This window comes from Lissotriton vulgaris, chromosome 6, assembly GCF_964263255.1.
Source record: "Lissotriton vulgaris chromosome 6, aLisVul1.2, whole genome shotgun sequence".
Lineage (NCBI taxonomy): Eukaryota > Metazoa > Chordata > Amphibia > Caudata > Salamandridae > Lissotriton > Lissotriton vulgaris.
Genome location: NC_141694.1, coordinates 1773538258 through 1773553373, shown reverse-complemented (window position 1 = coordinate 1773553373; position 15116 = coordinate 1773538258). Strand labels below are relative to the sequence as shown.

General features: G+C 44.6%; 1 protein-coding gene across 3 annotated transcripts in view; it reads right to left on the bottom strand.

Annotated features, from left to right (window-relative positions):
* The window catches only part of EFR3B (EFR3 homolog B), a 1036998-nt gene that overhangs the window by 118322 nt on the left and 903560 nt on the right, over nucleotides 1-15116 (bottom strand). For all 3 annotated transcript variants that reach the window (XM_086928032.1, XM_086928030.1, XM_086928031.1), the window contains exons 15-16: nucleotides 13965-14126; nucleotides 2704-2835 (exon numbers count right to left, since the gene is read on the bottom strand). In XM_086928032.1, coding sequence (XP_086784158.1) covers nucleotides 2704-2835; nucleotides 13965-14126 — 294 coding nt within the window. The remainder of the gene's footprint in view (nucleotides 1-2703; nucleotides 2836-13964; nucleotides 14127-15116) is intronic.

The window sequence follows — 15116 nt, the reverse complement described above, 5'->3', positions numbered from 1 at the left end:
AATTGTTCAACTATGTACATTGAAATAAATCCCTTGTAGGCAGTTAGTTCTGAATTGAAGTAGTTTTGGTCATTTAATTAGGGCAATAGAGCATGGGCAAGGCCCTTTTCAGCAAAAATAAATAGCAGAATGCAGTTTTGGGTATCATCTTTATCTGTAGGGGTGAAGGTGTTATTAAGAGCTCACACTTGAAGATCACACCAAATTTATACGCATCTTGTCTACTGGGGTTGGTAGAGTGTTACATCCACTGGTCAGGATAGAGGGAACTCTTTTTTGAGGGGAAAACACAGTGTGAGAGAAATGTTGTGTCCGTCAAAGTCCATTCATAGGGCTAATATATTTCACACCTTCACCCGGGTCAAGATTTCTACCTTTGGATTTACTCTTTTTTATGGAGCTCAAAATCCTCCAGGGAGGCAAGTGTGTAGATGTCAGACTAAATTACCACAAAAACAAACTCCTTTGACATGAGCCCTGCTGATGTTTCAGAGGAATTGGCAGTCCAAAAAAATATTCTTTGTCCCAGGTTTTCAGAGTTTCTAAAGCAGCTGCTCTAGATCACTTTGGAGGCTCCCAAGACCCTAGGGACAGCCCTTTGGGGCCAGGACTTACTTCACCACAGGCTGCCAGCAAGGTGGAGTACAGTTCCACCTGCTACATGTCAGCTTGGCACTTCAAGAAAAAGGTCCCCTGCAGCTTACTGCATCCCTGTAGCCACACAGAAGATCAGCCAACTGGTCCCTTGAGTCCACTTCTTAGCCCAAGTGAACGCTTATCCAGCCATTCAGGTCTCCACACAGGCCTCAAACAGCAGGTCCAGTCCTTTTCTGGCCTCCCACATATCCAGAGAGTTTCTCGTTAGTTCTGGGTGAGGTGCCACTTCTGTAGAATTAATTAGCCAGTAATCCTGTGGGTGGGGGTGAGTCGTGGTCACTCTCAAACCAATAAGGGAAACAATTCCAAGGGTAAACCTTCCCACTTTTGCAACACATCGAGCTTGCTGCACTGCAAACTATCCTACAGGGAACTATTCTGAGGCAAACGTAGCAGAATCTTTCCGCCCCTGAAGGGAGATTGTGTACCCGTCAGAGGTGTGGTTAGTGAAATAAGCAGTCCTCATCTTCAGCTACACTAAACTAGTTTTGTGACCAGTTTCCCTCCACTAGCCAGTGGACATGCTGGTGACAAATGGCCTAAGGAAGAAAAGGATTTCCTCTCATTGGTCTCCCTGTACATTTAACTATGGTCTCTTTCAAGTTAATGGCAGTTCTTGATCCTCCCAATCTATAATAACTGAATTAGAAGAGTCCTGTTGCTCACCATTGGTCACCCAAATATGCACTGACCACTGTTTTTTATTTCTTATGTTCAGTCAGGATGTATTCCTTTAATGAAGTAGCTCAAAACCTCGGTTAATTGCTCATGGTGTCCCTGTGCTGCTTATTCTTACTGTCTCATAGTACAGCCAATATGCTTTGGACTCTCCAATGAGAGGCACCACCACAGTTTTAACTCCACTTAGATGGCTTTCTGACCACTCCTTGTGGTCCTTGCCCAATCTCGCACTAGGCTCCTCCTATCCACTTGGCCACTGGATTCAAGATAGCCTGGCTGATGAGGACTATGAATCCAAAACCGGTCCCAGGATGCTTGTTTCTGGCCCAGGGAAGACATGGCTTGGCAGTTCGGGCTGGACTGTTCCCATGAGGCACAGGGTCAGACTGATTTGCATATGGCCATGTCTGTACTGGGGTGGCTGAGTGAGCTAAAGAATGGTGATGGATTAAACCCAGATCAGTTGACTGGGGGTGAGTGTTCGATTTGCTTAAACGCTCCGTCCATCATCCCCTTTTGTATCGCTTTGTTCGCCCTCAGTTGGCAGGGTATGCTCAGACGTGACTCCCTTGCTCACTTGGCCACTGGATTCAAGATAGCCTAGCTGGTGAGGATTATGAATCCGAAACTGGTCCCAGGATGCTGGTTTCCGGTCCAGGGAAGACATGGCTTGGCAGTTCGGGCTGGACTGTTCCCATGAGGCACAGGGTCAGACTGATTTGCATATGGCCATGTCTGAACTGGGGTGGCTGAGTGAGCTAAAGAATGGTGATGGACTAAACCCAGATCAGTTGACTGGGGGTGAGTGTTTGATTTGCTCAAACGCTCCGTTCATCATCCCCTTTTGTATCGCTTCCTCCTATCCAGCAGCCATGCTTACACCATTTGCAGGTGGATTTGAGGGTGGGTGGCGCCCCAAACTATTTCTATTTTTCCCAAGCCACATCTTTAGTAACGTCACCTGCTCTGTCAGAAAAAACTACAAACTGTTCCCAGAGTCCTGAATCAGCTCCACCTAAATTATTTTTAACAACTTGTCACAGTATAGTGGTAGTTTCTAGGGCAATGTTTTCATACAAGAATGTAGAGTCACTCAGGTATAAGGTAAGAGCTTTATTCCACAGTAGACCCTCAGGTTACAGTTACAGTCACAGCAGGTAGGTTGTGTTCGGGCTCTATTTTACCTTCTACTGTAATCAACTCCCAGGCTTCACCAAGAACACAGACCCCCAACATTGCATGCATCGTCACGTTCTCACAGCATGGCCCATGCATCACGTCACTAAAATTCTCCACCTGAAATACCAATTGCTAGCTCAGTGGCTTCTGAAAAGTGAAAAATCATGAGCAGCAACAGACACAAACCTCATGAACATGCTGACAGAAGGCAGGTACTGTGGTGAGCTGGCTGATCACATTCAAATAGGCAGCAGAGATGGCATAAAGGGCACAGCGGTTATACACAGGAAGATTGTCTTCATTGGTCAGGGCTAGTTCCTATAAAACATAACAAAGCAACATATATTGTTTTGCAATACACATAACCAACACAAAAATCTAACAGTGAGTAGATACACGGGCTCAAAACATCCATCAAAATCCACCAAGTAATGCAAACAAAACTAGGAAATAGGAGTTCAATTTGAATCTTATGCAGCATTCTTCTTCAGGTTCATTCAAACCAAAATCTTTACATTCTGTAAAATAGGAAACCACTACGGGGGAAAAACATGGATAATGACTAATATTATTTTATCGAGGATGAAAAAATAAGAGGTTAGGAGCATGGGTACTAAAGGCTGTTTATTTCTATACTAATATCATACGCTCTGCACTTCTATACTAGTATCAGTTCCCTCTGTGTCTTTCCAGTGCAAAATATGAATGTAGTTATGGTTTTATGATATATTTTATGAAAAGCAGGACAATGGGCAACAAAGTATACTCAGTCTTCATTAAGTAAAATCTGAAAATAACTTGTGTGACATTTGAATCTCATCAATCAAAGCGGATATTTGTACAGTTCTATGATAAGAGAGCCTCTAACTTATGACTAATGTATACTGGAGGCTAGGTGCAAAACGGGTTAACAGGTTGTGAAACTGGACAATAAGTGTCAAAAGTACAAACAAAACTTGAAGTTTAGCAGAAAGATCAATCTCTTAGCTCATCCCAACACGCACGTCTCTTGGCCTTTGCTTTGATGTATGATGAGAATACTGCAAAAATGTCATCTGTGGACGTTCAAGTAATTTTTATCCAGTTTATGTCTCGATCAACCAATTTAATTACATGTGTGTGGAGCTGGGGACTGGAAATGGAGGTACACAAAAATAGAATGGGTACAATAATAGAATATGAATAGAGGTGATATGAATTTTGTCTGATTTGCTCAATAATTATTAGTTAATTAGAGTGCCTTGCAACTATCCTGCTATTGATTAAGAGAATATAATTTCTGCTAAGTTTCTACTAACATATAAATAAACCGTTTAGATAAGAATACAAAAGAAATAACAGTGATGTTCCATTGCATGTATTGAATTTATATAGCCCCTTTTACTATATGGAATGAATTTTGATACTTTCTGACCCCCAGTTTGATTGTCCATTTACTTACTAAATAGAAAGTGAGCACAGTAGGTAGTTAAAATCAGGGAGTAAGTAAAACTTCACACAAAGAGAAGGTTAGCACCTTGTGGACATGCGGAGTCTCAAACTAGGAAAGGCAATGAAGGAAGACATGCCTACAGATGTCATGAAGTACACCAGTTACTGTTCTGCAGAATATTCAAGAGAAACACTGGAATCGATTTGGGTCTTGAGAACTTTAAATGAAAACAGAGAGGAATTACATTTTCAAAAGTGCAAGAAAGCCACAGCAGCCGAAGGGTAACCAGAGTACACCTGTGTGGAATGAATGTTTAATGTTCATTTTGTACAAACTGCTAAATCTTCACAGGCTACCCTATTTTTTTTTACTTCTTTGCCACAGGCTCAAATTCTGATAGAGGAAAATATTTCAACATTTACTTTTCAGTTGCTCGTGTCTACTTTCTGCATATGATACGGTATTTGCACCATTTGACTGTCATTCTAGTGTCTTCCCTTTTTTCATTTTCATTTTTAGGTTAGAGACTGATCTGATGGTACTTGGTATTTTCAAATTGGCTTCCCATAAGATCTTCAACATTTTGACCGTGGGATTCCCTTCTAGACCGGTGTATCATGGATTGAAGTGATTGCATAGAACAAATATGCACCGCCTGCCAGAGCTTCCTTGTTACCCCCTAAACAAGCTCTTAAGGTCACATTTCATGGTGTCTGCTTTCAAAGAGCCTGCATTATAGCCAGCAAACCACACAATCCATTTTGGAGAAGGATCAATTTAATATGCAAAATGTCTTGAATTAAACTCACTTGCAAAGGGTTGCTTCTCTAGATGTAAAACGTAGATTCCATAATACCAGCCTCTTATTGACGAAATGACGTAAATATTCATTATCTTAATTCATTTGGTACAGATCTCACCACTGGGACAGCGGGATGCTATCCATTTTCACAAAAGAGGGATTTATAGAAAATATGTAGAACCCAAACATAGCAATTAAACTCATTCATGAAGAATAACCAAATCAACCAGATATGGGGAATAAGACGTGTTCTTTTCTGTAAAGTCACTCAAAATGTGAACTTAGGATGTACCAAGCAGTGCACTTTAATGCCTGAAGAAACGTGTTCTTCCAATTTAATCCTTAAAGGTGCTATTGATGTATTAGTCCTCTTATGAATAAAACCTGCATTCATTCATCTAGAAAAAGTCATTACTGTGAGTTTTTTAACCATTTCAAGGTGTAAAACTCTGAATCATGCGATCTATGCCTGCACAGATTCTACCAGTTTTCCCGTGGCAGAAGTCATGTCAGGAAAAACCTGTTGTTTGCCATAATTAGCGCATTACATTAAATTATGATTTGGGTGCAAACACTGTGTAGTAATCTCCTTCTTATGTAATGCATCTCCCTGTCTCTGATGCTCTTGCTATGTGATGTCATTTAGAATGTTAAGGAGGTTTGTGCTTGAAGTGAGAGCAGTTAGAGAAGATGGGCTGAGCAGCCAGGAGGCCGCTCCTGCTGGGGCATATATTAGGAACTTACATTAAGACTTACATTGGAACTTACTAAGCTGTTACTCAAGGAATAAACTACAAGTACAAGAGCTGTCTACTGGACTTCTTTATTTCTACACACTGATTTACAATGGTCCATAATGAGGCCTTACATGAGAGTGGTGGCTGGGAAGAAAACAAGTTACTTACCTGTAACTACAGTTATCCTGCATTGGTATCTTTCATAGATTCACATGCCTGAATCATTCCCCGTCGCTGAGGCGGGAGTCTCACGGTAAATAAAATAGCAGTGACAAAGGTAAATAACAGTAGTAGGCCCTAAGGAAAACGGCCTAAGGTCCAAATCTTAGTGGCCTATCTACATCATTATGCCAAAAGAACCAAACTTTTGGTACAACCAATCAGCTATCAGCACCCTCTAGAACCCTCTCTGCAGAGCCAGTTCTCCTCAGATTTTCATTAGCACAAGTGGGAAATAAGTATCCCAAAACAGAGAACTGACTCTCCGGGGAGGAGGGTGGGTGCATGTGAATCTATGAAAGATACCAATACTGGATAACTGTAGTTACAGGTAAGTAACTTGTTTTCTTATCCAGTATTGGGGTGTCTTTCATAGATCACATGCCTGAATCAGAGTAGCAAGCAGTATATAACGTATACAGTTGGTTGCAGATGGTGGGAGACCTGTGCTGATACACTCCCAGTTGCATCCATCATCTGTTAATAGAGACATGAAAAACCAAACCGTTAGCATAATACATTAGTGCTCAGAAAAGAGGCATGTTTAGTAATGTCAATACAAGAACCTGTAAGCCTTAAGCACATATTATATATACATGATCAAAGACAATCATAAATAATATCTTAAAAGTAAAAAGTACCTGAGAATGGTGTCACAGAAAAAGGTGGTGTAGGACAGCCTGTCCAACTGCTGAATCCTCTTGACATGCAGATTGAAGACAGTAATTAAGCATGGGCGAATTTTGCGAATCTCGCGTTCGCGAATTTTGCGGATTTGCGAACTCGCAATCCGCAAAATCCGCGAATTCTCGCGAATTTGCGGGTTTTTTTTGTGTTCGCGCGGGTTTCTGCCAGTTCGCGAGGGTTTTGTACAATTTCGCAAAACGCGAACTTACCTGTCGGGTCGCAAGTTTCGCGAACTTGTTGTTTCTACGTGTCCAGCCTGTTTGGGACACTCTTCTTCATCACTGCCACTCTCTGTCACCACTGCCACTCTCTGACTACTCATGCCACCCTCTGGCCCACCCATGCCACCCTCTGTTTCATCACAGCACCCTCTGGTTGTCCAGTCAGTGTACATTATTGTGGCAACGCAAGCACACCTTCCATGCCTCAAGTGACCTGAATTAATTTGGGGCTGATTAATGTGTCACTGAATATTTTTTTAGCTGGCACCTGCTTCCTTAGTGCTTCCTGATTAGTGATCTTTTGCACTTGCTAAGTGCTTTCATTGTTGCAAAATTAGTTACAACACCTGCCCTGCCCCAACTGACAATAATGAATTAGGGGCTGATTAATGGATTTGAACCTCCAGCCTGGCTCCTGCTTGTCTCCCTTAGCTGTAATTCAGGACCTTTGTGGCATATGTGTAACTATTCTGAGGTTCAGAGCAGGGTCACATAATAGTTGCAACTGGCAACTGAACTCTGGAGGGGCCCCTCAGGAAGCACTACAGGAAATGGCTACTAATGATGAGCCTGAACTTTTGAACCTGGTAAGTAGTTTCAGTTTTGCTAAGATCGTATTTCTGCAATTTTGCGCTTATTCGCGGGGCGCGAAGTTGTACTGGGAAGCCGCGAACTCACGCGAACAGTGCGAGCAAGCCATGAAATCCGCTGCTCGCGGATTTGCGGATTTTGCGGGAGATTCGCGAATCTCGCGGATTGCGAATTTACCAAAAATCCGCAAAATCCGCGAGCGAAACGGATTTTCCGCCCATGCTTAACAGTAATGTCTAGTGAAGGTGTGGACATTTTTCCATGTCGCAGCACGACAGATGTTTTCTAGCGTCACTCCGGTGACTAAAGCTGTTTACGCTGCCACTGGTTCTTGTAGAGTGGGCCTTGACCTTCCTTTGCAATGGCCTGTTAGCTTTGTCATCCAAGTACGGGAATACTTGGATTCCCCAGGATCGCAATGCTGCCGCCACAGGAGCTAGGCATTTCGTGAAGATCCTTGGGGCAGATTTCAGCCCAAAAGGGAGCACTTTGAACTGATAGTGGGAGCCACTCACAGTGAAGCGGAGATACTTGCGATGTTTGGGATGGATTGGGGTGTGGAAGTAAGCATCTTCCATGTCCAGAGAAGCCAGAAAATCTCCCTCCTTTAGGCAACCTAAGATCTCCAAGAGAGTGACCATGCGAAATCCTTGTTTTTTGAGGAATCTGTTCAGGTTGCGAAGATCCAGGATCAGTCGTCATTCCCCTGATTTCTTTTTGATTAGGAAAAAACGAGAATAGAAACCTGTCCATCTCTGATGTACTGGGACCTCCTCTATGGCGTTCTTGAGGAGCATTAAACAAGCTTCTTTGAACAATAAGTGAACATGAGGGGGAAGGGGGTCCCCTGGGCGGAGTGGTAGGCGGCTTGGTGACAAATTCTAGGGTATGACCATTTTTCACTCGGTCCAGAACCCACTGATCGGAGGTGATTTCTCACCATCTGTCCACAAATGTTGAAATTTTCGCGCCCACGGGAAGGGGAGAAGGTGTGAATGGCGCCCTGCTGAGATGACTGCTTCCTGCTAGAGTCTCTCCCTTGATTCTGGGATTGCTTTCGACCTCCCTGGTGAGGGAAACCAGCCGTATTGGATTGGCGATATGATGATTGATAATTCTGCCTATATTGGGGCTGGTACTGCCTGTTCTGTTGTTGGTAACCTCCTCTAGAGGAATAACCACGCCCCTTGGCGCCTCTCGATGTTCCACATATATATTGTAGGGAACCCAAAGATCTTGCCGTGTCCGTATCGGTTTTAATTGCTTGGAGGGCCTCATCGATGTGCTTGCCAAACAACTATTATCATCGTAAGCCATGTCCAATATCTTCATCTGGACTTATGGTCTGAAGGTGATGGCTTTAAGCCAACCCTGGCGCCTGAGAACTGCAGCTCCAGCTAGCTGTTTAAAGTTCGTATTTACAATGTCCAGTGCGCAGCAAATTGTTTCCGATGCAGCACGCTCACCCTCTAACAAGATCTTCCGTGCTTCCTGCCTTCTGTCTTCAGGAATGAGGTCAATCAATCCAGCCATATCTGACCACATTTGGCGGTCATAACGCCCTATGATGGCTAGGGAGTTAGCAGCCCTGATGGAAGCAGCTGCCATAGTTCAAAACTTTTTCCCAATGAGGTCTAATCGACGCCCCTCCTTATCCGGCGGAGTAGTGATAGGTGTTGCAGGATTCTTAGACCTTTGTTGTGCAGTCTGGGAGATGACCGAATCTGGTCTAGGATGACCAATGAGACAAGATGGGCTATTAGCTGGAGCCTGATATTTCTTATTTATCCGTGGAAGCACCGCAGGCTAGGAAGCAGGGTACTTCATGATCTTGACGCCTTCATTCCATATGTAATCAATTATGGGTATGGCTCGGGTGACCTTCCTAGATTCTTCGTTAAAATCATGAAGGAAAAATCTGTGGTTTCCACGGGAAGTTGAAATCTGGCAGCAGCCCTCTGCATGAGATTGTGAAACTCCCCTATATCTTCTGGTGGCGAATCAGATGGCTGGGGAATCGGTGGCTAAGGCATAGGAATAATATATGAATCCCATGAATCCACATGAGGATTCTCCTTCTTCAGCTTCCTCTTCAGAGGATGTGTCTAGATCCTGAGGAGGTTGGAAAGGTTGACGTTCCTCAGAAGGTTCTGTAGTCGGAGGTATCGGTATTGGAGCCTCAGGTACAGGTAGAGGATCTGGAACTGCCACAGGAGGAGGTGGTGGGATCACCAATTGTGGTGGAAAGCGTTGCCTATAATCTGCGAGTATGGCTTGTAAATCCTGGATCAGATTAGGAGGCAGATGAAGTCGGACTGATGAACCGGTCTATGGTACACCCTATGGTGTGGAACCACAATGTCCTCCTGGTTATAATGCTCACTGTAATCCTCTTCCTCCTCCTCTTCCTCTTGACACTTTATATGGAGCTCGGAGGATGATGAGCTATTCCAAATGGCCTTCTTCATCCTCATCTTCGATATAGTCATCCTCTTCTTGCGCATATGTCTCTAAAAGATGCGACGGAGTAAGAGGTGAAATAGCACAGAATTCATGTCTTTGATATGTCTTCAGTTGAAAACTACTAGATGGAACAGGAGTTGAGTAAGTTGGAGCTGCAACTAAAGCCTTAGTTGTAGCCAGTAATAGCATTGTATATGGTATGGTCGTAGACGGGATCTTCGTTGATGGACTTGTCGTCGACGGCTCTTTGTTATTGTTGTCGATGGAATCGTCATCGACGGGCTCACCATCAACTGAATCATCGTCGACGGGGTCATCGTCTACGGGCTTGACGTCGATAATATGCTCGTTGACGGACTAGAGCTCTTCGTCGACAGGAAAGTCGTCAACGAGGCAGTCGTCGACGGAGCTTTGGTCGACGTATCATTCAATGAAGACTTCGTCGATGGGGCTTTCGTCAACGAGTCGTTGACGACAGTCTTCTTAGAAGTCACAGAAATCCTCGTTGACAGAATAGGAGATGTGATTGACGAAGTAGAGATAGTCTCCGTCGAAGAAAGGACCAGAAGAGGTGACAGAAACTGTCGACGATGGAGTGTAAGCCAGAGATTTTGAAAGGCTTTTACTCACTGTTTTTGAAGATTGTTTGTGAGAGTCCTTGAGAGCAGAAGTCTGTGGAGACGTTGAAGGCACAGAGGACATAGGAGGAGACCTCTGAGAAGAGCCAGAAGTAGAGTGGGAGGATTTTAGATGTTTTCTCCCCTCACTAGAAGAACGGTCCTGAGATCTGGCTCTCTTGCTGGACGTTGAGGCTCTGTCATCCTATTCAGCTGAGGAGGATTTAAGCCACAACAGGACTCTTGCCTCCCTATCTCTAAGAGTCTTAGAAGGGAAGGTGCAGCAGATTTTACAATCTTTTGCCTCATGCTTGGGGTAGAGGCAGTAGATACAGTCTTTTCTTGTCGCAGGTTCTGCAGGGCTTGAACAAGACCTTCTTATCAGACATCTTGAAGAAAAAACTGAGCTGGCACTAAGGGAGACTCCGTTCCACAGGACGCGCGGTGAAAATCTGAGGGGAACTAGCTCTGCAGAGAGGGTTCTAGAGGGTGCTGATAGCAGATTGGTTGTACCAAAAGTTTGGTTCTTTTAGCATAATGATGTTGATAGACTACTAACATTTGGGCCTCAGGCCTTTTTCCTTATGACCTACTACTGTTATTTACCTTTGGCACTGCTATTTTCTTTACCGTGGGACTCCGGCCTCGGCGACGGGGAATGATTCAGGCATGTGAATCTATGAAAGATACCCCAATACTGGATAAAACAGAACTTTGCTAGAGAAAGCAAAGCTGTATTATTATTGCCCCTGGATTGTTTTTCCATCTGTCTTTTGAAAAAATATAGCTAACCTCACTCAGGCAGCTGGGGATAGCACCTTCCGCATCAAACGTCCAGATACTGTCCGATATCATACACATAGCAATCGCATGCTAAGATCACATAGTGCTAGGGACCTTCAAGCATCCTATTGCCTTGTAACTCCTGAGATGGAGGGTATCCCTAAAAGAAGCATGATTCAGCTTTACACAAGACTCCCATGCCTATAACGCACATAGCTCCTCCAAAGCTGTAGAGCCCCCACATATCATGTCAAAGATATTTGTATTCCTAACTCCTTTAGCAGCTCCTCAGTGGTAATACTTTTTTTAGCCTTGGCTCAAACATGAGGCGACTTCCTCAGTTTGCGGTATGGTTCTGAGCTGCACTGGCCCTCATTGACTCAACTCATACTTAGATTACCTACAAAGTGTCCAATGATTGGGGGTTCTGCAAAGATCAGCAAGTTCCTTTGTCTTTGCATTTATTTTCACTACCAACCATATCGAATTGGTTTACACTAATGGAGTGACACTTCTCATATATGCTGAGAGCTCATTTTGAGCTTGAAAAAAATCTGTAGTTGATTCAGTTGATATCAGCAACATAACCTTACTGCTCTCTGCTGGATCCTGGGAAACTTTTTTAAATTAAATCTAATGACTGAAACGGACAAACTTACCACTAGGGCCAATGCCTGACAATCACCTTGATGTAGATCATGCCCTAAGCCAGAACAATTCTACAGTCTCCAAAAGCAATATTTTCCAGCTGAAGCAAATAATGCAGATTCTCACTTCTTGATCAAAAATGGAGCCTCTGGGTCGGCCATCTTTAAGATGGTGGCGCTGCCGAGGCTGCTGTACCAACTCCAGAACTTCCCACACCCTATTGGCATGGAGTGGTTCCGTCAGGTGAACTTTGTGCTGGGCCGCTTCCTGTGGGATGGCGGAGCTGCCAGGGTGGCCCTGAGAACGTGCTTTCTGTCCACGTACTGTGGGGGCTTGGCCACATCCGACCTTCTCTCCTACTATCAGGCGTCGCACCTCCTTGTCCTCAATGACTGGTGGTATGGAGATAGGAGTGATCCGGCCTATGCCCTAGAGAGACACCTAATGGGAGATCGTACGCTTCACACCATTCTTTATTCAGCTCGTATACGCCGTGGGTTGCCGTCGGTCACTAAAGTGGTCTTTGCCGTGTGGCGGCAGTCTCTGCGCCGTATGGGTTGGTGGGGCAAACTGACAGCCGAAACGCCGCTGTGGCACAATGGCATGCTTCCGGAATTGGCGGCTTTGGCCGGGTTTGAGGGCTGGGAGGCTATTGGAATTACACAACTGGGCCAGGTCATGTCGGGCACCGCCCTCAAGTCCTTTGAGGACCTCCGTGCGGAGTTCCAGATGTCTCACTCCCAATTCTTCCGCTACCTCCAGCTGAGGCATGCCCTGGCCCCGAGTATCGCCGGCCTCGACTCCCTGCCCGAGTTCAGCCCCATCGAGGCGAAGGTGTTTATGGGTGACTTGGGAGACAAGAAGGTTTCTAAGATCTATCAGTCCCTTGTTACACACTGCTCCTCCACTCTCAGCTCCCTTCGGGAAGCGTGGGAGGTGGATGTGGGCGCACTGGACGAGGATGATTGGAGGGAGGCACTGGAGTCCCCACGTGGCACCGCTGTTGCGGTTCGGCTCCGCCTGATACAATTCAAATACTTGCATCGTGCCTATTACACACGTGAACGCCTGTGGAAGGCTGGTTTGATTGCGTCCTCGGAGTGCCTGCATTGTGGGGAGGTGCCTGGCTCTTTGCTGCATACAGTGTGGTTGTGTGGTCGCCTGGCTGGATTCTGGAGGGGAGTATGGAGTTGCCTGGCTGAGGTCCTGGGATGGGATCTTCCTCGTACCCACCGATTAGGCCTGCTGCACGTTATGGAAGGGGTAGGGGGTAACGTCTATAAGCGCCACCTGTTGCTCCTGGGCCTGGTCGTGGCCAAGCGTGACCTGGCTCGGGCTTGGAAATCTGCACGGGCTCCCCCCCTGTCTGCATGGAAGGCTGGGCTGGACTACTTCATGGGCCTTGAGAAACCAGTCTTTGAGGCGCGAGGTTGCCCGCGCAAACATTTCAAAATCTGGAAGCGGTGGGCCGACTACCGCGGCCTGTCCTTGGAACCCCCAGCGGAACAGGAGGTGGACATTTGATCGCAGTGTTATTCCTGGCCCGAATGGCAAAGCCCTGGTTGCATCATACCTGATTCTTTTATGTGTACCGTCTTTATGTTGCCTCTGTACATGTGTGGTGGGGGGGGGGTGTTGGGCAGGGGTGGGGGAATAGTTGGGGTTGGGGTGGGCAGTTAGGTCGTCTTTAAAGCTGAGCTTCATCATTTGATTCATGGTCTAACGAGTATATCATTGTGCATTGATACTGTTGTGGGGATCTTGGTATGTGAAGATACCACATTTTTGATACTCTTCTGCTCAATAAAATTGGTTTTGAAAAAAAAAATGGAGCCTCTGTACTGGTAGTGACCACTTCACAACTTATGGAATAATAATGTTGTATTTACGGTGCACGGCCCGATCCCTTAGCTGTCAACTATGGCCGGTCAGTCCCATGCTTTGATACTGATCTGACAGAAAGCAAATTGTAGCGTTTAAACTTAAGCTGATCTGACAAAAATAAGATTGTAGTGTTTAAACTTATCACACATCTTTGGGGTTGTTTGACAGGCCTCCAAAATAAATCATAAAACACAGCAATACCCCACTGTCCAGAAAAATAATAACTGTGGGGACAGGGGGGGCATGGTAGGATATGTAAAACAATAGGAATTCCTTGCTATTATATTTTGCCCTAAGTCAGAGAATTGTACAAATAAAATATCACAAAACAATTCCTCCACAAACCCCATTTGCCAGTCGTACCTGCACTGCTAATACCAGTCTTATGAGGTCCACCACCACCTCCTCGTTGGCCAGTTCTATGCTGATCATAGCCAGCATGCCGTAAATGGCCTCATAATGTGGATGAATGTTGGTCCTCTCGTTACAACTCAAGTAAATGTGCCGATACAACTGCTGAGAATGCTGCACGAGAAAGACAAGAATTTAGATGAACAAGACATTAAATGGGGAAAACATAAAAGGAAGCAACCATCTTTTTATGTTTTTTATTACAATACATCTACATTCACGCAATGAAAATACCTAAAGGCAGTACTTTGCCATAAGCATGAGGAAATTCTCCCATTCACTTCATCTGTGTTACAATTGAGCGGCACGGTGCAACATGTTACTCCTTTAAAGAAAAGGTCAGTGTCTCTTCTTGCAACAAGCAATATTTATGAACTGGTTGCGACTGCTAGTGACAACCATTTACTTTCAATTCAGACTAGAAGAGTTTCCTGCATTGGTTCTTCAGTAGACTAATATGTTGGGAATTATTCCTCGATTGGCTTAGTGAACATCTCAGAAAATATTTTTACAAACACTAAAGGCTTCCAAAGACATTGAGATCAGATCATCAACCTACTTGACTTTCCTCAGAGGCTTCAACTAGTGCAATCTTCCAGCGAACCATTAACCTTTCAGACACACAACAAGTACAAAAAACTCAACTGTAAACAAGGCTGTTCATACTGTACATGCTGCATCTACATACAAGGTAGCAGATGCAGTCTGCTTGCTTGGGTCTATTATTCTAAAGTAGACCTGCTCAACTCTGTAGCAGGTGTCCATGGCTGTAAATCTCAAAACAGAGCAGCGTTCTATCAAGTAGCTTTTAAGGTTAATTTTTCTAGTTTGACTCCGGTACATTTCAATAAGTATGGCTGAGCTGTTTGAATGTTGTGACTGACGGAAAGATGGCTGCTTGGGATGTCGATGCTTTTTGGTACTGTTTAACAAACTATGAGCCACATGCATCAAAAGAAAAACCGGTTGCAAACGGGCAGATTCTCAGAATTTTGCATCATCCCAAATGCAAAAATCGCAATTCAAGTAATTGCAAAATTAGGAATTACTTAATTGCAATTCCCTAAATGCAATGCATGACGAAATCGCAAAATAGCGATTTCG